Source organism: Lathyrus oleraceus, chromosome 4, assembly GCF_024323335.1.
Source record: "Lathyrus oleraceus cultivar Zhongwan6 chromosome 4, CAAS_Psat_ZW6_1.0, whole genome shotgun sequence".
Classification (NCBI taxonomy): domain Eukaryota; kingdom Viridiplantae; phylum Streptophyta; class Magnoliopsida; order Fabales; family Fabaceae; genus Lathyrus; species Lathyrus oleraceus.
In genome coordinates, this window is record NC_066582.1 from 430,005,793 (window position 1) to 430,030,734 (window position 24,942).

Consider the following 24,942-nt stretch of genomic DNA (forward strand, 5'->3'; position numbering starts at 1 on the left):
ACAAACACAGAGGAGAGAGAATGTACTATCGTCAATTGGATTCACGATTCCTATTAATTTTTGTACAGTGTCGTAAATTGAATTGACACAACCTTTGAGTTGAATTTTGTTTTAAAGTGAATTAATTTGGAAAATAGGTGGGAATGTGTGTTAATTTGGATATTTATTTGAAAAAATTGATTATTTGGATAAAAATTTGTAAGTATTCAAACTAAAAACATCATATTACTTGCAAAGTAATTTGACATATTGGTACACTATATTTGCAATTGTTACATTTATTAAAAACCAACACTAAACAAACAAATAGGATTAGGCATTACCATAACGATCCTTTACGAAGTTTTTCACATTTTTATTAAAGGCATAATGAGAAGATGATCTTTAGAAAAATACTTTTTTATATTTTTAAAAGTAATTTTTATAAAAACATTTTATACAATATTAAAAAATTTTATAAATTTATTTTTTATAAATTTAAAGGATTAATTTTGATATTTTAGATTATTGATGATTTAAACATAGTTAAAATTACAATTTTAAAAAAATAAATAATTTTTTTTTATGAAAAATCATTTGAAATAGATTTTAATTTAATTGATTTTTAAAATTTTAATATAAAAAAACTTATAAAAAAAAGATTAAGAACCTTAAATAACACTTTAAAAAAATACATATCTAAACTGATTTTTTATTTGAAATTTTTAAACAATTTTTTTTTGTAAATAAAAATATGCAACATTATAAAAATTATTTTTATAAAATTTGAAACAATCAGACTCAAAGTTACATTACTTATAATTTAAAACAATATTTGAAGAATATATGATAATTTGAAGAGAAAAAGAAAGTATGAGATATGGTTTTTGTTGAGGCTATTTAGAATATCCTCATATTTTACTAAATAAAACTCCATCATTTATGATATTAATTACACTTAATATGAGACTAATAAAGTAATTTTTAGTGATTACAATAGTGATTGCAAGAGCTTTTTTTTTTTTGCATTCGACAGAGTTTTTTACATTCCAAGCAAGCTACTTGTTTCATTCAGACAATGAAACAACATTGATTAAAACAAAAGTGATAAATTAAAGAAACAGTTGCAACAAACAAACATGAAAATGTTGTTTTTCCTCTATTTTCTGCTAAACAAGCTTCTCAATTTCCCTCTTTCCAATCTCTCAAGCAACTTTTTAGCTCCTGGAATCTCCATTTCAATAAGCTTCTTCAAATACCCTATTGCTCCATATGAAATCATCAACTTCTTACACTTCTTACATGAAGAAAGTGATCCAAGACAACAAACTGCATATTTCTTTGCAGTATTCTGTGGACTAGGATCAAGCAACTGTACCAAATTCGGCACGCTTTTAACATCCTTTTTAACTTCTCGCCGATTCTGCGACAGAATCATCAAACTCGCTATTGCTTGCGCTGCAAGTTCTCTAGCAGTGTTTGCTTTCGCCTCGAGCATGTTGATCAATAGAGGTATGCAACCAACTTCGCCTAGCATTTTCTTCATCTCGATCGAGCTACAAATCCTGCATATAATGGACGCGGCATTTTGTTTCGCGCCTAATGATCCTGACTTCAAAATATGGACCAGACAAGAAAGAACTCCGAGAGAAACCAAGGTTTCTTCGGAAACCGATCCGACGAGATTCTTCAACGCGCCTACGGCGGATTCTTGAGGAACTGGAGAGTGGAGAAAAGCCAAAAGGCTTTGAATGCCGTTTTCGGATATAACAGACCTTCTCAGATTCTCATTGCTTGCGGTGAGATTCTGCAAACATTCGGCAGCATACTCTTTAGTACCTAACAGCATTCCGTTGTTGAGGAGATTGATCATAACCCGAACAACGCCTTCTTCAGCTAAAACCTGTCTCACTTCTGGAACAGCCGAAATATTCTTCAAAGTACAAGCTGCCGCCGCCTGTGAGACAGAATCGCCAACCTGACAAAGCTCGATTAACGGACGAACCCCTCCGTGTCCGACGATCGCGCGAGTAGTCTCTTCCGACATCGATAACCTTTGAAGAGATACAATAGCCTTTTCTTTACCAAATGCACTACCTGATTCAACAAGCCTTATAAGAGGTGGCAAAACACCTTCAGAAACCAACCAGTTTTCGCAGCTACTACCCGACTCCACAATCGAGCATATAATACTAACCGTTTTGTCCCGAATCCTCGGTGATGTTGCAGTAAGCAACTGAACCAAAGCAGCAACATTGCTCCTGCAAAAAGCAGCCAAAACAGTCTTCTCATCATCTTTCATAATCTCATGTAATCTATCCAAAGCTTTATCTTTCGACTCCAAATGACCAATTTGAAGGCGCGCGAGTAATTCCTTTATATTTCCATGCGTTGCAATATCCGATTCGGCTATAATACCCGAAACATTGAACTGCAAAGTAGCTTCTCCAAGCACACCACTTTTTGTCAACAAACTACAATCCTTCAAATTCAAATCAAGTTTTCCAATCATCGCGTCGAGATCACTCTGCATCCTTAGTTTACCTTCATACTTTTCCTTCAAACATAACTCCGCTAATTCAATAGCTTCTCTTAACGTCTTCGACACAGCCTGCAATTGTTCCTTGCAAAGAGCATTCTTTGAAAAACAAGGGTGGCTAGATAAATCTGACAGCTTCGACGGAACTTGTTCCAATTTCGAAACGATCATTTTCCATCTACCTAGAAACCCTTTTACCTCTTTTGCTTTAGTAAGAGCAATAGGAACAAGTTCTTGTGAGTTCAACAACCATTCTTCTGTTGAACATGTATCAACTGTAACAGAAACTGTACTATCTTCCACCATGGTTTGAAAATTTGTTGGAGTAGTGTTGTTGAAATGATTATATGATCAATAAAGCTGTAAAATAGAAGAAAACTAAGCTCAAAGAAATGACCAAAACTAGATACCAATTGGTAGAAAAGCAAAATGATATTAATTTATTTAGTATATAGAAAATGAAAAAGGTTGTGGAGAAGTAGTTATCATAAGAAACTTGTTTATTTACTTTCATCATGTCTTGACCCTAAATTAGAAGTACATCTACGTGATACTACTCCGACCTGAATTATAAGAAAGAAAAAAACAAATTTTTGATTTATTAAGAAATATAATTAAGTGCATTTTGTAACCGCAATTATGTCTACAATATAACTGATGGGATCGTCTCTGCAATTGCAGAGTGATTTAAAATCGTATGAGACAATTTCGCCCACATTTTTCAAGTACTTATATCAAAATGTAATAAAAAATCTTAACATCGGCTTGTAATAACAGCAATGACCGCGGTCGCAACAACCGCAATAACATCAATAGCAACAACTTAATTTAAAACCATGGGACCTACCTATAGATGTCATCCTAAGATTATTTATTTTACTTTAGCAAGTAATCATTTAATACCCTTTGGAAAATTCCAAAACATGTATTAAATTTTGATATGAAAGATAAAGTATGGATTATAAGAATGGCTGTTGATGGAAATGAATGAATAGGCGTATAACTACTAACAATAACAATACATTAATTTCAATTAAGTAGCTGTCGGTGGACATTATTATATAAATCTAAATCATTACGCTTAAAAATTTGTAATAATGGTTATTTTACAAGGGTATTTCAGTAATTGAAACAACTCTAGGAGGGTTGGTGAAAAGAGTATCAAAGTTAATGTAAAGTCTAGATTCATGCTTCTACAAAAGAAACTGCTGAAAAGTTTAGTTCTTAATGTGTTTTTACAAATTTCTCCTCATAAAAATTATCACAGGAGAAGCTTTACTTTGAAGGGAAGACACATAAACATGAGTCTCTATCTACAATACTACAACAAGCTGTATTCAAAAAACAAATTGAAAAACAAAAAAGAGAAGACATAGAACAAAAAAAAAACATTAAAAAACAAAAACTGAAGCACCAACCTTTAAGAATGTCTAACTAAGAAAACAAGCTTCTGTAGCTTAATCTTCAAACTTGATGTCACAGTCTCACAGATACACAGAAAATGTAGAGAGAGAGAGAGAGAGCACTTCACCAACCTTATAAAACTTTGCTTTGAAAACTCAGCTTATAAGATTCACTATTTCAAAATGCAAATGCTTCCAAATTCATCAATCAAAGATAGAGGTTGATTTTACATGAAAACCGTAACTTTTAGTTTATGAGAATCAGAAACGTCTTCTATATCAAAATTGGGTACATCCAAATGAAAACTGAAACAACACAGCACAACCCATTATTCAAAAATCAAACTTTTTCATGCTCTCTATAAAATGAAAGTGAATGTGAGGTTTGGGCTAGATGGGTTATAGATTGATCAGAGTCAGTGATTGGACGGTTGAGATTGTTTTAAGACAGGAACGTTACCGTTGGGATTGGTTAAAATTTGAAAATGCTAAGGATTATTTTAATGTTTTATCTTATGTTACCTAGGTAGGTGGTGAAGAAAAGTGACACGTGTAATGTGGGGTCGGGTAATGATGCTTTTGAAAATGGTTGAAAAATCACACGTGTGAAGGTGACAGATTTTATCATGAAAATGTGTTGATTGTTGAGTTCGTTTCGTTGTTGTGTTGTGTTGGATGTTCTGGTTTTGAATTTGTGTATATTTGACATTGTTTTTGTGGTGAAATTACGGAAATGCCACTATTTGTGGGGCTGTGGACTCTGTATTGTGATTGGAGGGAGCGTATGTGATTGTCTTTTTCTTTAACAAGAGAACAAGTGGGGTTATATTGTACTTGTACTAGTATAGTTTGACAAGTTGATTAATTTCCATTTGTAATCAAATTGATTAATTTGATGGATAGGTAATTCAATAAATGTTCATGAATTTGTTGGAATTTTTGGAATTAATGTTGTTGGTATTTCAATAAAAGTTAACAATATCAATTATTTCAATAATATGACATAAAAGAGTGGTTGGAATTTCATTTCAATAATATGACATAAAAGAGTTGTTGGAATTTTTATAGTAATACAAAATTCATAAATATAACTTTATATGTCATATTGACAATATTATTTAAGAATGTGTGTTTATTATCATATATTAGGATTTATTAATATTTAGAGAAGTAATGGTTGGATGCAACTGAGTTTGAAAAGGAGGAGACTAATATGACTGGATCGCATCAAGATTGACATATTTATTTGGGATAAAGTTGACATTATTATATGTTATGTGAATAATCTCCCCGAAGATTCAAGTGGAGAAGAGGTGGAGAGGAAGTTTGGTAAGTGGGGAAAAGTAACATATATGTATATCGCAAACAAAAGAAAAGAGTTGGAAACATTCTTTAGTTTGTTAGATTTGCAGGAATGAAAAAATAAGCTTGGTTAGAGAGTTAACTCAAGGACATTTGGTTTGGGTTATATAAAACTTTGGTGAACATATTCAAATTTGCGAGAAAAACGTCGTATGAAGCCGCAGAAATAACCGCAAGGCAAATAAAATCATTGTTCAACCCCTTTGGTGGAGCAAAGCAGTGGAGAAAATAAAAAATTAAGCAAAGAACCGAAGGGTTACAAGGTAATAGAATGGATGGAAAATCATATGCGCAATCAGAAATAACACAAGACATCTTAACAAAGAAAAATTATTTAAATGAAGACAAAAAGATCCTAAAGAATTCCATAAGAAAGAATTACAAGGGGGCGGAGGATTATCTCTATAAGCAAGGAAGAAATGGTTTGGACTAAGAAAGGTTACATGGGGTGTGTGTGTAACATAGATGACATACAATCCTTACAACAAATAATGATTGAATGTGGTATTGCCACCGTAAAAGGCATCCTAATGAAAGAGAAAATGTGTTTTTAAATATAGATAAAGATAAGGATTTTAGATAATTAGTTAAGGATTAAATCAATTCTTCAATAAACGATTCAGTATAGTTAGAGTCTGGGAAAAACGAGATGTGGGGGTGAAGAGATATATTTGGTGTCGAATATATGGAGTTCTAGTACATGCATGGAGAAAAAAGTTTTTCAAATCCTAACCACTTCTTTCAGAAGATTTATAAAGCTTGATGTGGAAACCAAAAATATGAAGAGATTAGACGTGTCTCGTGTCATGGTAAGAACATCATTTATATAATTCATCAATAAGACAAGGAAAGTCCATATAAATATCGAGTGCTTCACCATTAGTACAATTGAAGAGATATGTGATTGTGCATACATCTAAAATGAAATAGTTAAGTGAGAAAATAAAAATCAAAAAGAAGGATATGATACCGTAAACTCAGATGAACCATTCATCCCTCCATCAACTACGTCCAAAGAAGACCAAGAGGCAAGAGAGATGGTAGAGATTTTTTTTTGACAATTAATACAAGAAGAGAACATTTTTGAGGATGGAGATTTTGTAGCACCCGAGGAAGAAATTTTATTAAGGAAAGAAGTTGATGGCATAACGAGTATTGGTGGGAATTGCGGAAAGAAAAATCAACCCAATTAAAGTCATTTATAAATGAAAAAAGAGAAAGTTTGATCGAAAAGAAATCAATTATTACCAAGATGGTAGATGTAAGCGGCGTAGAGAATGGTCGAAAAGAGAAAGTAATAGAACTAAAGTCAAAAGAAAATCAATAAAGAGAAAGGTGGGTGGAAAATAATAAATTAAAATTATTGGGGGAGGTGGCGTCGATCATGGCGAAGCACCAAGTGAAGCTAAGTCAAATCATCACATGGAGTCGGGTATAGTGCATGTGGATTAGAGTAATAGTATGGATCACTTTGTTATCAAAATCCAAGGAAAGGAATAACAAGAAATATATTACAAATTAAAAACATGGGCCACAATAGTAATTTGGGTATTAACACGGTTTTAAGCCCAACGCTATAAACATCTAACCAAAGTGATAGAATCACTAGAGTACATCAACTTTAGAATTGGGTCAAAGATGTACGCCTTCAAAGTGAAAATGTAGAACAACTACAAGAGGAAGAAGGAAGATCAAATGTGACTGTAGATGTTTCAATCAGAGATCAAATATAAGTAATGTAGCGGTAAATTCATGACCATTAAGCTATGGATAAGCTTAACATCAATAAAATCAGAGTCGCCACCGCGCTTTTATTGTTTCCAAAGGAAAAGGGAAAAGTAGGAACAAAACCCAAAGATAAGAAGTTTTCAAATCAAAACTAATAAAATGCCAGAGATTACAGGTAAAGGGGTTGGTTACACAGAGGGAAGGTGTTAGCACCCAAAGTGTCCTAGGTACTCCTAGGGAGCCTTTTTTTATGTGTGCATGTGTCTTTGATATAAATGATGTTTGAAAAAAAAATAGAGTGCGAGGATGAGAAAATAATTCATTGATTATATTTTTTGTGTTTGACAAGACCTTCGGACTTGTGCCTATGTACCAATGTAAAAATGAGGGATCAAAACCTCGTAGTTCGTGGTAAAAATTTCAAATAAGTTGGTGAATTGCTTTTAACAAAAGGTTAATAAGAAAATGCGCAAAGGGCCAAAAGTTTGAATGAAGTTGTTAGTTCTTTTTGTCTTTTGAAATTTTTAAGTCAATATGGTTAAGTTTATTTACAAATTTGATTTAAGAAAAAGTTTAAAAATTCAATGGCATAAGGCCAAAGTTTCTAGTCATTAAATAATGTCTAAGTTTGAAATCACAAGCAAAGAAGGGTTTTTGAAAAGAGGGAGAGATTTTGAAATTTAAGAAGTGGGAGGAGATGAAGAGACTACTCTAGGCAAAAATTAAAAGTTAAGAGTTGAAAAGATCTGACCAATGGGATGCAATCCAACAGACAAGAATGTCATATAGAAACTCATTTTTCTTTGGACTTTAATCAAGCAATGATCAATAAGTAATGAGTAATGTAACACCCCAAATAAAGTAAAAGAATTATTTAATTAAGTTAATAATATATTTAATAATTTAATTAAATAAATTGAATTATTGGATTATTATTATTATTTTGGAATAATAATTATTATTGGAAAATATATAAGTGGAATAAGAGAAAAGGTTTTCATTTTTGGAAAAGGTTTTTACGTGAAAACTGAGAAGCTGCAGAGAAGAGGAAAAGGGCAAAGAGCTGTAGAGCAAAGGTTGGAGAACGGAAAAGCTTGAAGCTCGAAGAGTTGCCGGATTGTTAAGGTAAGGGGGGTTTATCGTCGTTTAATGGGTATTATCGATTAACATGTAATGGGTAGTGATAAGCCGTCGATTGACCCTAATTGGGATTTAGAATGCTGAGAAATTATGTTGAATAAGTTGTATTAAAGCTGAAATTGAATTTGTGTTTGAGTGTATTGTGCATTTCTGAGCGTATAGCTTTTTACGGAAGTTGAATCGGAGGTCCGGAAGTCCTCCAACGGCGGAAAATGCGGAAACTCTGCATTCTGCCTTGTGTTAGCGCAGGAACTGCTGTTTCGCCTGCGTTAACCGGTTAACCCAGGGTGTTAACCGGTTAACACTGTTATAAATTGTGAAAAATGTTGAGTTTTGCCTGCGTTAACCGGTTAACCTATAGCGTTAACCGGTTAACACTGCTGCGTTTTGCCTGGAAGTGTAATTTTCCTGCGTTAACCGGTTAACCTATTGCGTTAACCGGTTAACACTGTTGCAGTATGTAAAAATGGTTGATTTTTATGATGTAAGTGTAATTGGTGATTGGCCTATTGTATCCAATTGTGATAAATAAATTCGTGGAGTCTATGTTGCGAAATGTTGATGCAAATATGTTGATAAGTTGTTTTTGTGGAAAATATTAAGTTGTAGGTTGATGAGCCAAAGTTGAATATAAGTTGTTTTGTTGAAAATGCTGAGTTGTAGGCTGATGAGCCAAAGTTGATTTTTAAGTTGTTGTTGCTGAAAAAGCTGTTATGTTGTCGTTGTTATTATGTTGTGGAACTTCAAGTCGTACATGCCATATACATTCATATGCATTAAGTCGGGGCTTTTGCTCACACCACGTTGGCCTGGATTGGCAAAATTATGGGGCTTTTGCTCACACCACGTTGGCCTGGATTGGCAAAAATTTTAAGTTGAAAGTTGAAGGCTTATGCCTTGATGCCCACTAAACTGGCAATGATTTTAAGTTGGGAGTTTTACTCCAAATGGTACCACATGCATGAAGAGTCGAGTCTCATTTGAGTTACATTTACGTTGTGTTGGAATATGATGTTGAGTTGAATATGCTGCTACCGAATGCATGATATGATGTGGGTGATTAACGTGTAAAGTTACTTAACATAACATGATGATTTATAATATTTGTTATATCGATTGAGGAACTCACCCTTACAGTTATATTTTTCAGGTAACGAGCAGTGAGTTGAGTAGAAGCTAGTGCTTGAAGTCTAGAGTGGTTTTAGTGGGTCATGCTCTGATAGATGTAACATCGGGACGGGATGTTTTATTTGTTGAATAAATGTTAATTTTAAGATATTACAGATGTTGAATGTTTCTATCCGCTGCGAATTTTTTAAGAAGTGTTTATGTTGGATTAAATAATGAGCATGACTGACTTTTACGGTGAATTATGTGAAGTATTATGTGACACCCTTGGTGCATGATTACTCTGATATTGATTTATATGATGTTGTTTTAATTAAATATTTGGGGTATTTAGAAGGGTGTTACATTAGTGGTATCAGAGCAGGTCGGTCTGTCCGGCCAGTTGTCGTGTCGTTACTGTCTAACAATTGTGTAATTGTTATTAATCTAACGTTAAGTTGTGTTGGATTGTTAAGTTGAAATGGCTGGAAGGAATGACGCTGCGATGGCTGCCGCAATGCAAGCGATGGCACAAGCTGTGCAGAACTTGCCAAACGCTGGTGGAGATGCTGGATCACGTAGCTTGGCGACTTTTCAGAGAGAGAATCCGCCGGTGTTTAAAGGGAAGCATGATCCTGATGCAGCCTTGGGATGGTTGAAAGAGATTGAGAGAATCTTCCGTGTTATGGATTGCACTCCAGCTCAGAAGGTTCGGTATGGTACTCACATGCTAGCAGTCGAAGCTGATGACTGGTGGCTAGAGACCCACGAGAGGTTGACCGTGGCAGGTGAAGACATTACTTGGGATGTATTCCGTAGGGAATTCCTGAGGAAGTATTATCCGGAAGATGTACGTGGTAAGAAGGAAATCGAATTCCTTGAGCTGAAGCAAGGAAACATGTCTGTCACTGATTATGCTGCGAAATTTGTGGAGTTGTCTAAATTTTATCCTCATTACACTGGTGCTGGTGCTGAATTTTCAAAGTGCATCAAGTTTGAAAATGGATTGCGCTCTGAAATTAAGAAGGCTGTTGGGTATCAGAAGATACGCATTTTCACTGAATTGGTTGATAGCTGCAGGATATTTGAAGAGGACAATAATGCTCATTACAAGATTGTCAGTGACCGCAGAGGCAAGCAACATCAAAACCGTGGCAAGCCGTATGATGTTCCAGCTGGAAAAGGGAGACAAAGAGCTGCTCCGGCTCAGAGAGCTAGTGGGGGAGGTGCTCCTACTGGTATAGTTTGCTTCAAGTGTGGTCAGGCTGGTCATAAGAGTAATGTATGCACTGCTGAAGTAAAGAGGTGTTTTCGCTGTGGTAAGATTGGCCATGCAATAGCTGATTGCAAGCACAAGGAAGTGATTTGTTTTAATTGCGGAGAAGAAGGGCATATTGGAAGTCAGTGTCAGAAGCCGAAGAAAGGGAATCAGTCAGGAGGCAAGGTCTTTACTTTATCGGGTTTTGAGACTTCTGCAGATGATCGTTTGATCCGAGGTACGTGTTATGTTAATGGCTTTCCTCTTGTAGCTATTATTGACACAGGTGCGACTCATTCCTTTATATCTTTGGATTGTGCTGTGAAATTTAAGTTAGAGATATCTGAGATGTTCGGTAGTATGGTAATTGATACTCCTGCGAAGGGTTCAGTGACTACTACTTCGGTTTGTTTAAATTGTCCTTTGAATATTTTTGGTAGAGACTTTGGGATGGACCTAGTGTGTCTTCCACTAGTGCAGATTGATGTTATTCTGGGTATGAACTGGTTGGTGTTTAACCGAGTTTCTATCAATTGTTTTGATAAGACTGTGATATTTCCTGAGAGTGAGGAAGGAAAGAGTTTGTTTCTATCAGCGAGACAAGTGGATGAGGAAGTAGCTGATGGGGCAGAGTTGTTTATGCTGTTAGCGACTTTGGAGGCTAAAGATAAACTGATGATTTGCGATCTAGCTGTGGTGTGTGATTTTCCTGATGTGTTTCCGGAAGAAGTGAATGAATTGCCGCCAGAACGTGAAGTGGAGTTCTCTATTGACTTGGTACCTGGTACTAGGCCAATATCGATGGCTCCGTACCGTATGTCTGCTGTTGAGTTAACTGAATTGAAGGGTCAGTTGGAAGATCTGTTGGATAAGAAATTTATTCGTCCGAGTGTGTTACCGTGGGGTGCACCAGTGCTATTGGTTAAGAAGAAAGAAGGTACTATGAGGTTGTGTGTGGACTACAGGCAACTGAATAAAGTGACGATCAAGAATCGGTATCCTTTGCCGAGGATTGATGATTTGATGGATCAGTTGGTTGGTGCAAGTGTGTTCAGTAAAATAGATTTGAGATCTGGGTATCATCAGATCCGTGTGAAAACAGAGGATATTCAGAAGACTGCTTTCAGAACAAGGTATGGACATTATGAGTATTCTGTAATGCCTTTTGGTGTGACTAATGCACCTGGAGTATTTATGGAGTATATGAATAGGATTTTCCATCCGTACCTAGACAAGTTTGTTGTGGTGTTTATTGATGATATTTTGGTGTATTCGAAATCTGAAGAAGAGCATGCTGAACATTTGAGAGTGGTTTTAGAAGTCCTACGAGAAAAGAAGTTATTTGCTAAATTGTCCAAGTGCGAATTTTGGTTAGGAGAGGTAAGTTTTCTTGGTCATGTGATTTCAAGAGGTGGTGTGGCTGTTGATCCTTCTAAGATAGAAGCGGTATCTAAGTGGGAAGCTCCGAAGTCTGTTGCTGAGATTCGAAGTTTTCTTGGTTTGGCTGGTTATTATAGGAAGTTCATTGAGGGATTTTCTAAGTTGGCGTTACCGTTGACGATGTTGACTAGAAAGGGGCAAGCGTTTGTTTGGGATTCAAAATGTGAAGAAGGTTTCCAAGAGTTAAAGAGAAGGTTGACTACTGCTCCTATTCTGATATTACCGAGTTCGTCGGAATCATTTGAAGTTTATTGCGATGCTTCATTGTTGGGTTTGGGTGGCGTGTTGATGCAGAATAAGCAGGTTATAGCTTATGCTTCAAGACAGCTGAGGGTTCATGAGAGGAACTATCCGACGCACGATTTAGAGTTGGCAGCTGTGGTGTTTGTTCTGAAGTTATGGAGACATTACTTGTACGGGTCAAGATTTGAGGTTTTCAGTGACCACAAAAGTTTAAAGTATTTGTTTGATCAGAAAGAGCTGAATATGAGGCAGAGAAGATGGTTAGAGTTTCTGAAGGATTATGACTTTGGGTTGAATTACCATCCGGGTAAAGCAAACGTAGTGGCTGATGCATTGAGTCGGAAATCATTACATATGTCTATGTTAATGGTTAAGGAATTGGATTTAATTGAACAGTTTAGAGACTTGAGTTTGGTGTGTGAGAGTACTCACAATAGTGTTAAATTGGGAATGTTGAAGTTGACAAGTGGTATTCTGGATGAGATCAGAGAGGGTCAGAAATCTGATATGCTTTTGGTTGATAAGTTGACTCTAGTGAATCAAGGTCAAGGTGGCGAATTCAGAGTTGATGAGAATGGTATTTTGAAGTTTGGTAGTCGGGTGTGTATTCCGGATGTTACCGAGCTTAAGAAGAGTATTCTTGAAGAAGGACATCGTAGTGGATTGAGTATTCATCCTGGAGCTACGAAGATGTATCATGATTTGAAGAAGTTATTTTGGTGGCCGGGAATGAAAAGAGAAATTGCGAGTTTTGTCTATTCTTGTTTGACTTGTCAGAAGTCAAAGATTGAGCATCAGAAGCCGTCTGGGCTAATGCAACCGTTGGCTATTCCAGAGTGGAAGTGGGATAGTATCAGTATGGATTTTGTTTCTGGTTTACCGAGGACAAGTAAGAATTTTGAAGCTATTTGGGTGATTGTTGACAGATTAACAAAGTCGGCCCATTTCATTCCGATTAGAATGGATTATCCGTTAGAAAAATTGGCTGAGTTGTATATTGAGAAGATTGTAAGTTTGCATGGTATTCCGTCGAGTATTGTTTCGGACAGAGATCCTAGATTTACATCGAAGTTCTGGGAAGGTTTGCAGAAGGCTTTGGGAACTAAGCTGAGATTGAGCTCTGCATATCACCCGCAGACTGATGGTCAGACTGAGAGGACGATTCAGTCATTAGAGGATCTTTTGAGAGCTTGTGTTTTGGAAAAGGGAGGTGCTTGGGATTGTTATTTACCTTTGATTGAGTTTACCTACAACAATAGTTTTCATTCGAGCATTGGTATGGCGCCGTTTGAAGCTTTGTATGGTAGGAGATGTCGGACACCGTTATGTTGGTGTGAGTCCGGTGAGAGTGCTGTGGTCGGACCGGAAATTGTTCAACAGACTACAGAAAAGATTAAGATGATTCAGGAGAAGATGAGGATTGCTCAGAGTCGTCAGAAGAGTTATCATGATAAGAGGAGGAAGTCACTTGAGTTTCAAGAGGGAGATCATGTGTTTCTTCGTGTTACTCCGATAACAGGTGTTGGTCGGGCTTTGAAGTCGAAGAAGTTGACACCTCGATTTATTGGTCCTTATCAGATTTTAGAGAGGATAGGAGAGGTAGCCTATCGTATCGCTTTACCGCCGTCACTTGCGAATTTGCATGAGGTTTTTCATGTGTCTCAGTTGAGGAGGTACATTCATGATCCGTCGCATGTAGTCCAAGTAGATGATGTACAGGTGAGAGATAACCTGACTGTTGAAACATCACCTATGAGGATCGAGGATCGAGAGTTGAAGCAGTTGCGGGGTAAAGAGATTGCCTTGGTGAAGGTAGCTTGGGGAGGACCAGCAGGTGGCAATGTGACTTGGGAACTGGAGAGTCAGATGAAGGAGTCCTATCCAGAGTTATTTGTTTGAGGTATGTTTTCGAGGACGAAAACTCTTTTAGTGGGGGAGAGTTGTAACACCCCAAATAAAGTAAAAGAATTATTTAATTAAGTTAATAATATATTTAATAATTTAATTAAATAAATTGAATTATTGGATTATTATTATTATTTTGGAATAATAATTATTATTGGAAAATATATAAGTGGAATAAGAGAAAAGGTTTTCATTTTTGGAAAAGGTTTTTACGTGAAAACTGAGAAGCTGCAGAGAAGAGGAAAAGGGCAAAGAGCTGTAGAGCAAAGGTTGGAGAACGGAAAAGCTTGAAGCTCGAAGAGTTGCCGGATTGTTAAGGTAAGGGGGGTTTATCGTCGTTTAATGGGTATTATCGATTAACATGTAATGGGTAGTGATAAGCCGTCGATTGACCCTAATTGGGATTTAGAATGCTGAGAAATTATGTTGAATAAGTTGTATTAAAGCTGAAATTGAATTTGTGTTTGAGTGTATTGTGCATTTCTGAGCGTATAGCTTTTTACGGAAGTTGAATCGGAGGTCCGGAAGTCCTCCAACGGCGGAAAATGCGGAAACTCTGCATTCTGCCTTGTGTTAGCGCAGGAACTGCTGTTTCGCCTGCGTTAACCGGTTAACCCAGGGTGTTAACCGGTTAACACTGTTATAAATTGTGAAAAATGTTGAGTTTTGCCTGCGTTAACCGGTTAACCTATAGCGTTAACCGGTTAACACTGCTGCGTTTTGCCTGGAAGTGTAATTTTCCTGCGTTAACCGGTTAACCTATTGCGTTAACCGGTTAACACTGTTGCAGTATGTAAAAATGGTTGATTTTTATGATGTAAGTGTAATTGGTGATTGGCCTATTGTATCCAATTGTGATAAATAAATTCGTGGAGTCTATGTTGCGAAATGTTGATGCAAATATGTTGATAAGTTGTTTTTGTGGAAAATATTAAGTTGTAGGTTGATGAGCCAAAGTTGAATATAAGTTGTTTTGTTGAAAATGCTGAGTTGTAGGCTGATGAGCCAAAGTTGATTTTTAAGTTGTTGTTGCTGAAAAAGCTGTTATGTTGTCGTTGTTATTATGTTGTGGAACTTCAAGTCGTACATGCCATATACATTCATATGCATTAAGTCGGGGCTTTTGCTCACACCACGTTGGCCTGGATTGGCAAAATTATGGGGCTTTTGCTCACACCACGTTGGCCTGGATTGGCAAAAATTTTAAGTTGAAAGTTGAAGGCTTATGCCTTGATGCCCACTAAACTGGCAATGATTTTAAGTTGGGAGTTTTACTCCAAATGGTACCACATGCATGAAGAGTCGAGTCTCATTTGAGTTGCATTTACGTTGTGTTGGAATATGATGTTGAGTTGAATATGCTGCTACCGAATGCATGATATGATGTGGGTGATTAACGTGTAAAGTTACTTAACATAACATGATGATTTATAATATTTGTTATATCGATTGAGGAACTCACCCTTACAGTTATATTTTTCAGGTAACGAGCAGTGAGTTGAGTAGAAGCTAGTGCTTGAAGTCTAGAGTGGTTTTAGTGGGTCATGCTCTGATAGATGTAACATCGGGACGGGATGTTTTATTTGTTGAATAAATGTTAATTTTAAGATATTACAGATGTTGAATGTTTCTATCCACTGCGAATTTTTTAAGAAGTGTTTATGTTGGATTAAATAATGAGCATGACTGACTTTTACGGTGAATTATGTGAAGTATTATGTGACACCCTTGGTGCATGATTACTCTGATATTCATTTATATGCTGTTGTTTTAATTAAATATTTGGGGTATTTAGAAGGGTGTTACAAGTAACATCCAAACATCATGAAGATCAAGGCATCAAATAAAGACAGCCACATCCAAGCAAGCAACTCCAATAGCTAACTGTCTTCATTGTCTTCCCATGTATCAGATGAAACATTCCTTGATCAACTTAGAGCAAAGCATCAGACACAAGATCAAAATAACAATTAAGCACAAAGACAGAGTAGCAGATGAATTCAAACAAATCCCAAGGCTTGTATCAGATGAAGGCACAATTCACAATAGCTCAGTCTCAAAATGTTGGCATTGGCCAAGTCCTTTTTGCACATGGAAGTCTAATCCTAAGTCCAAAAGTTCAAATCAAGTTCAACAGTCCAACAAATGTTTTTTAGGAGTTTTGTTGTTATTAAGTATTTTAAGGTCCTAAGACCACAAACAAAATCAAAACACAAACAAATATATACAAACACAAAATATGGCTCAAATGAGCAAAGTGAAAATGACATAAACATAAACAAGTTATATGAAATGTAAATGACAATGAATGATAAATAACTGAAATTTAAATTGCATAAAGTAAATGACTTGAAAGTAAAGCAATGTTAACAAGAGTTAGTCAAATGTTAATCAAAAGTTAGTCAAAAGTTAGTCAAGTGTTAGTAGTGATTTTAATTGATTAAGTCATTCTTTGGAGAACACTCAACCATTCATTCACAAGTATGAATCATTAAACCAAGACATATTCCATGAGAAGGGCTCCAACTTGGATTATTCAACAAGTATGCCACTAGCTCTCATGAAAGGAAAAAAGGTCAAGTCTCCACACAATGCCATGAAGAATGGGAGATTTACAATATCACTTACTAGAATGTTATACCTTGAGGGTCAAGTTTAGCTTTATGTTAAGCAATCGTAATTTGACTTATGTAGAAGTCACAACTATCTGAGGTCGGGCAGTAAATATTTAGGTGTTAATGCATGTTAGAGATTTGGTATGAAGAACCAAACTCCTAAAACATACCACACACTAACAGAAAAGATCAAGGGGGAGAGACTTATCTCAGTCACACTTGTATTGATTCATCAGACACAAGGTCATTGATGAACCAATTAGCCTTTAGAATTAGATATTTCATTGGTCAAAAGATGGAATGGGGAAGAATAGGGATGAATATGAAGAAGGAATGGAGGATAGAAACACAAATTGATCATGGGAGGAATTTTATCAAATCAAAATCATCTGTTCATTTTGGGAGACGAAATGTACATTTCATCAATCCCCTAAATCCAATGGTTTTGATCCAACAAAAGTCAAATCAACCTTGACCAAGGCCCAAACAGAAATTCAAACATCACAAGACCATAAAAATGGCTCAACAATATTTCCAAGCATTTAATCAATTAAAAATTAATTTAAAAATGAATTAAAATACATTTTAATTTGGTCAAAACCTAAAATCCCTTCAAAGCACCAAATAAATTGCCAAGGGATTTATCCTAGGTCAAACAAGGTCAAAGGACCTTAGACAAAAAAATTCACTATTTTTGAAAAGTCAGAAGTATTTTTAAACAATTAAAAATATGCACAAAAATATTTAATTAATGAAAAATATCAAAATTAATCCAAAAAATAATTTTAACTCAGAATATAGAAGAGAAAATGTGAAGACAATCTTCCTACAAGATTTTGATGAAGATAACATTTCAAGCCCTCCATATCAAAAGAATGAAAAATATATATTATATCAAAATTATGCTTAAGATTTTCATGAATCAATTAAAGGTATATGATATTCTTGACAATATACTCCTAGTGCTCAAAAGTTTTTATCATGCATTATGTGCTCATTATAAAACTTTTTCTATCATGATTTTTGTTTTAAAATGATGTTTAAAATATTGCATATTCAAAAGCATTTTAACTTAGAAAAAATTTAAATTTTTTGTTTGGATCAATCGATTGGTCATGTATGTCAATCGATTGATCAAACTTGCTGTTTTAACATTTTTCGCTTCCAAAGTTGAACCAATCGATTAATGCCTTAAAGCAATCGATTGATCCTAGTGTATATTTCAGTTTTTGGCCTATGTCAATCGATTGGTCATATGTGTCAATCGATTGATGCTGAGAAATTTTTGAAAAATCTGAATTTTATTTCTTCACTCCTTGCACCATTTCATCATAACTCTTCATGGCAAAGCTTTACATCTTTTCATCAACAAATCTCAGATTTCTCTTTTAACCATTGCCGTGTTATGTTGAAAGGATGCATTCATACTATAAATACTCTTTATATTTTCATTTCAAATTCACCTCTTTCAATCAAACTACAAAATCTCTCTACATTCATCTTCATCTAAATTTTCATATACAAATACTTTTGAAAATATATTTTCATATCATTTTCTTCAAAAGTATTCTTGAGCACTTAGAGATTATTTTGTCTTGAACATTTATATTGTGAAAGAGAAGAATATTCTAATCAATTGATTAAAATCTTGTCCAATAAAAATATTCATATTCATTCAAAATTACTTTGTAAAATCCTAAGTACCAAGGATTGTTTGATATTAGGTGTGTTGCTTATCATCCAGGATTGTTGGAGATAAGTGTCAAGAAAAGGAATGATTATTTTCTTTTCTTGTGAGTTAAGTTTTCAAGAGGATTGTTCTTGATCACTTAGTTAGAGACTTGTTTTAGGAGATCTAACAATAATAAAATCTCTTACACATTGTAAGGGGACTGGAGTACTCTCAAGTTGTGAGGGGAACCAGTATAGTTCCTAGTGTTCTTTACTTTCCGCAATTTACCGCTTTCTTCATCTCATCAATCCAGAAAAGAAAAGAACCTTTATCCACAAAATCAAAATAAATTTTCTAAAGTCCTAATTCACCCCCCCCCCCCCCCCCCCCAGGCTTATTCCTAACTTACAGAAAAACATTTAAAGATTTTTGGTGAAAGTCCCATATTTTTTGGATTAAAAATGAAATTTTTATGAATAAAATAAAATAAGTGGATTAAATGGAAATTCAAAAAATACAAAAAAACAAGGGTCATCAGATCTCCCTCATTAATTGAGGAGGCAGATCTGATGGTCAACCGCGCGCGTTCCATGATGCACTGCAGTCAACGTGTTGCAAACTTGGTATTTAAAAGCAAGGGACCAGATTAAAATGTGAGATGATGATCAAAGGATTTTGGACATGCCAACACACCACCGGAGCTAGGGCTCCGATCATCTTCTCTGGTGGACCTCATTGGACTGGTCCACCATGAACCAAACGAAAAATGAAAAATTAGTACATGGTTTTGAAGGAAAAATGCTCAGGAGCACGAATTTGACCTCCATTTCTTCAAATTCCAAGTATATTGAAAGATACATGGATTTGAAATTTGAGGTTCATGATCTGAGTTGCTTCGATTTGACCTCAAAGCAACTCAATCTTGTTGTCTACATTGATAGAACTTCAACCAACCAAAAATCAAAGAGAATGGTGAAGAATTGAGAGAGAAAGTTTCTGAAAAATCACCTTCGAGTTGCTTGAATTTGGCTTGATCTTGCTTCCAATTGGCCTTGGCTCGACTCTAGAAGCTTGCAGAAAGTGAATTGGATCAAAGAAGGACTTGGATTCTTGGAGTTTCAATCTCAAAACAGAAGGAGATTTGAAACTCGACTTCAAGTGAAATATTCAAGTTTATCCTTTAATGGAGGTTAGGGAGGAATTGGTTTAAAGCTTGGGCAAGCAGGGATCCCCTTTCTAATCACAATGGCCTTGTATTTATAGTGTATCAAGTTACTTTTCATACACTTTGAAAATTTTCCAATTTTAGCAACTTTGGTGCATGGATGTATGGGAAATGATTTGAGCCTAAGGAATGATACAATCTAACTCCAATTCATGCACATTGAGTACTGAAACCATAACATGTAAGCATGCAATAGGAAATGGTTATTTGAATTCAAATTTTACCAAAACAAACCTATGAAAGGAACCATGCGCAAGTCCCTCAATCTTGGTTCAAATGAGGTGATCTTGGACTTTTTGGAAAGGCGAGATCAAGGGGAACAACTTTCATGTTGAACATGTTTTAATTTGAAGATTGTATCATGATGAATTTTGAGGTGGAATTTTGGAAAATCAAACATAATTGAAATTTTTCTAAGTACCAAGTCAAATGTTCACTTCTTCCACCTTAAATAACTTTTACTATGGGCTTCAAATGGAAAACGTTCCTTTATAAAAGTTGTATCTCTTTCAAACGTCTTCAATTTGATCACAAATTTTACCTTATTTGGATTTATCATGAGGGAGTTATGCATTTTAGAAGTTGAGGAAAATTGCTTGTTCAATGGTAATGGCCCAAAATGACCTATAATGTTTCCTCTTGGAACATGCCCTTGCACGTTGAATTTGATATTTCCCAAAGAATAAAAGTTGGAGAAGATATCTTGAATTTGATCATGAAACTTTGGTGGCCTTCATCTCATAAACATTGAGCAAGTTATGGTCCTTGGAAGTTGACCTCCTAACTAGGACACAAACAAAATGACATATAGTCGTTCACCATAAAAAATGACTTTACAAGCAAAACTAGCTCTTGATGTCAACATGAAAGTTGTTTGTAATGTTATAAGGAGTAAAGTTGATCTTGGAATCCTTTTCATATGATAACAATTGTAGGAGATAGGGTCTAGTGAACCCTAGTTTTGATCAGTTGACTTTCTCTTGTCAACTACCTTGAATCATCTTGCAAACTAGAATTTATCTTGATCTTTTGGACTCATGGAGGATCATATATTCATAAGATGATGTATAATAAGGTATCCCTTGAAATATTTGATCAAATTTTGAAGAAACTTGTTGAGGAAGTCACACAAGATACTCAAATGAATTAGGGCTTCCAAGGCAAACAAGCTTCAAACTCTTGATGGATTCTTGATCAAAATGATAAGTGAAGATAATGGGGACCCATATATGATATCTAGAACCAATGTGAACCATCTATTTATTGATCTCCTTGAATTGAGGTTCTCAAACCCTAGATGTGAACTTGATGAGGCATGGGTAGATGCACACACTACCTACAAAAGAAACAAAGCTATACATATACATATTTTTGGTATTTTAGTTAGTAAATAATGGAAAACAAAGTATGAGATAGTAAAATGTGCTTGGTGATCTCTCCCAATGCAAACCTAATGAATGAGGGGTAAGGATGATGCCAAGGTGTGATCCCAAAGCTAATGCAAATGACGAGATAGCATGAGGGATCTTAGGGTCAAAATTGGGGTCTTACAGCTGCCTCTATTTAAGAACATTCTAACTGAGGATGTGAAGATTAAAATCTTTGTATCAACTTAGTATAATGGACTTAAATAACAACATATAGAAACAAATTTTGGTCCCTAAGAGACCTCATGATGCATATGGTATGTATGTAAAAATAATCTTTGTGGGGAATATATTACCACAAAGGAAAAGAATCCAGAAGAGACTGAAGGTCCACAGGAGCACCATGTAATGTGTAAGGAAAAATCAATGGGGAGACAGAGACTCCGGAGGGATAAAAAGTTGTGTGTAGGTCAGGCTACGACTTAAAACTGCTGGAGATACGAGGGGGATTTCCATGAAAATAAATCAATTGAAGGACTCGGTATGGGGATAAGGGAAAAGCTGCAGGTGGTAGGAGTAGATCAGAACAAAACTGAAATACCCAAACCAAACAGAGGGTTGGCGATTTCACTAAGGAAATATGCACTCAAACTCAACTGGGGAAGAATGAACTTCAACACAGGAGTACTAGAGGGACATCTTTTATCGGTTAGGGTAAACATATCAAGGATGACTCACTGAGGAGAAAGAGGTGTATTCGTTACTTGTTTCTGGGTAAGAATAGCCTATTGGGGAAAGAAATCAAATAGGATTTACAACTACCAGTTACTGGGCAGAAAACCAAAGAGAGAGTATTTGTCACCTATTAAAGTGAATATATCAAGAATAAACTCAAAGGAAGAATATCCGTCATCGAATAGGATGAACATATCAAGGATAAACTGCCAGGGAGAAATAGGAATTATATCTATCAGTTACTGGATAGAATACTAAAAAGAGAATATTTGTCACCGGTTAGGATGAACATATCAAGGATAGACTCAGAGGGGAAAAATAGGAATTACAACTACCGGTTACTGGGTAGAATACCGAAAAGGGAGAGAAAATTTGTCACCGGTTAGAGTGAACATATCAAGGATAGACTCTCTGGGGAATAAAATAGGGATTATGACTACCTTTTTACTGGACAGAAAACCAAAAAGGAAGAATATCTGTCATCGGTTATGATGAACATATCAAGGATAAACTACCTGGGGAAACGTGAAAACGAATTTGCTGGGGAAAACGAAGGAAGTAGATTACATTGTACCGGGTATTAGGCAAAAGTAAAGTACTAAAAAATCTAGAAGAATATCACCAGCTACTGGGCGATAGACTCTTAGGGGACCAAAATATCTATCTAGGCAATAACTAGAAAGAAACGATCAACCAAATACTCAACCCAATGAGGATCTAACTCAAGGGGAGTGGTTCTATCCAGATAATTAACTGGGGAGGAAACTAAAATAATAATCATCCACGGGGAAATAACTCGGTGGGGAAATGAGAAAGGTTAAACTCTTTCTGCTTAAGGGGCTGACACTCTACAATTGAAGGAGGACAGACACACCAAATCTGCATGGGGAGATAATATCACCAAGGCAGGGGATCAGAAGAAAAATCAATACAATAAAATGCATAATGAAATATCAGATGTTGTGTTTTATGCATGTATATGCATGTATATGATTATGATTATGCTAACAAAATAATGCAAAGGATACAGATAACAAAGATTTGAATCACTGTTGTAATACTTGGCTAAACTCAACAAGATGGAAACGCCAATTGGAGAAAATGCTAGGGATGAAAATAAAGCATCTAGCTTTGCATAAATCAACTCTGGCTGGGGAAGACATGGAGAACATGCTTCCAATCAATCATGGCAAACTCCGCGGGGGAAGAGAGCAAAGTTGAAGGATGATCAGCTAAGCATGCCGAGGATAGAGAAAAGATCTGATGAGGATCCAAATTGTCAATGTTGTGGGGAATTTTAAGTCAACACCATATCAAATGGGAGACAACCTTGCAGGGGACAAAAAATCAAATGTTGTTATGACTCCAACATTGTCGGAAACGAGGGATCTTCATATCAGAAGATGAACTCCGTCGGGGAATTACAAGAGGTAAAACTCTGCATGAGGATTTAAGCATATTGTTGGGGATGTTATGACCAAGATCATCGCATTCCTCAATAATCATCAAATTCTTCTTGGAAATTACGAAATAAACAAATTCCAAGGCAAAGATAATCGGATTTAATTCACACAAAGGAGAAATTGTCGAAGTTATGCAACATAATAAAAATGAAAAATGGAACCCAAATAAAGGTTCCGGATCTCCAGAGTCCCAACACAAACTGGGGGGATACAAAACATGAGCACCTCAGCTGGGGAACGTGAATTTGCAAAGGGGGACGATCATCAGCTCGACTCTACTAGAGATGGGACTCACCGGCTCTACTGGGGATGATGAAATATTTAGGGAGAATCTCATCGACCAGGTTGGGGACAAATGGCGAACTGTTGGGAAAAAAAGAGTTACCAAACCAAATGCTTGGGGAAGACCAACAATGCTTCACACTTCAAGACTTACCTGTTCTCAGATTGCTGTTGACATTCCTTATTGAGAACGACTATCCTTAAAGTGATTGTTTTTATTGTTTTAAAAAATAATTATTAATTTAAAATTATCATCATAAAAATTCAAATTTATTTAGAAAAAATAAATAAGAATAGAAATAATTGGATAAAAGCTCAACTTTATTTAATAGAATGGTAGTCCGTAAATGACGAGACTCCATGGATCTTTACAAAGTTTGAAAAATGATAATTTACATGGAAAAGGGCTACATTGAATATAATGATCATTACTCTCTCTTCCAACTTCAATATCCATTGTGTTTGTCTTTAGTTGAGAGTGATGAATCAGAACCAAATGACTTGCTCAAAACTACTTCCATGATTAGGACTAACCGAATGCAGTTACTTGCCATAATCCCTAATTTTGCCTAGATTGCCCCAAGGTGGGGTACTCAATCTACCAAGATAAATTTTCAGTTTTATGTCTCTAATTTTTGCCTAAATCGCCCTTTCGGGTTTTCAATCCACCGAGACGCTCTTTTTTACCTAAGATGCCCTTTCGGGTTTTTAACTTAGTGAGTTGTTCTTTTCTTTTTAGGCGAAGTATTTCTTGATTGCATCAGCATTCACATGACGTGTGAACTCTTCTCCATCCATAGTTATAAGAATTAAAGCACCGCCCGAAAAGGCTCTCTTAACAACATATGAGCCTTCATAATTAGGAGTCAATTTTCCCCTAGCATCAGGTTTGAAAGATAGAATCTTCTTGAGCACGAGGTCACCTTCTCTAAACACACGAGGCTTGACCTTCTTATCAAAAGCTTTCTTCATTATTTGCTGATATAACTGACTGTGACACATGGCAGTCAATCTCTTCTCTTCAATTAAATTCAACTGATCATATCTGGTCTGGCACCATTCAGCTTCTATCGACTTGCTTCCATTAGCACACACAGTGACGGGATCTCAACCTCCACGGGGAGCACAACTTTCATACCAGAGACAAGAGAGAAAGGGGTTTCCCCTGTTGAAGTGTGGATGGATGTACGATACCCATGTAAAGAAAATGGGAGCATCTCATGCCAATCTTTATATGTCACAATCATCTTCTTAATGATCTTCTTAATGTTCTTGTTTGCAGCTTCAACAACCCCATTCATCTTGGGTCTGTAGGGGGAAGAATTATGATGTGTAATCTTTAAGTCTTTGCAAAGAGCTTCCACCATATTATTGTTCAAGTTCGATCCATTATAAATAATGATCTTGATTGGCACACCATAATGGCATATAATTTGGTTCTTGATAAACCTTACAACAACTTGCTTGGTTACATTTGCA

General features: G+C 35.7%; 1 protein-coding gene across 3 annotated transcripts; it reads right to left on the reverse strand.

The window, feature by feature from the left end:
• Positions 1 to 979: 979 nt before the first annotated feature.
• LOC127075873 (uncharacterized) lies at positions 980 to 4,379 on the reverse strand. Of its 3 annotated transcripts, none has more exons than XM_051017374.1 (2): positions 4,054 to 4,379; positions 980 to 2,878 (listed from the first exon to the last, which is right to left on the reverse strand). In XM_051017374.1, exon 2 carries the CDS (start codon positions 2,822 to 2,824, stop codon positions 1,139 to 1,141), a length of 1,686 nt encoding a protein of 561 aa, XP_050873331.1. In that variant the 5' UTR covers positions 2,825 to 2,878; positions 4,054 to 4,379; the 3' UTR covers positions 980 to 1,138. The 3 variants fall into 3 exon arrangements, with proteins under 3 accessions (XP_050873331.1, XP_050873330.1, XP_050873332.1); XM_051017373.1 differs by having other exon boundaries at positions 3,937 to 4,377; XM_051017375.1 differs by lacking the exon at positions 4,054 to 4,379 and adding an exon at positions 3,027 to 3,884.
• Positions 4,380 to 24,942: the final 20,563 nt, after the last annotated feature.

Coding starts and splice junctions, on each gene's coding strand:
- LOC127075873 (XM_051017374.1), bottom strand. CDS start 2,824: ATGGTGGAAGATAGTACAGTTTCTGTTACAGTTGATACATGTTCAACA.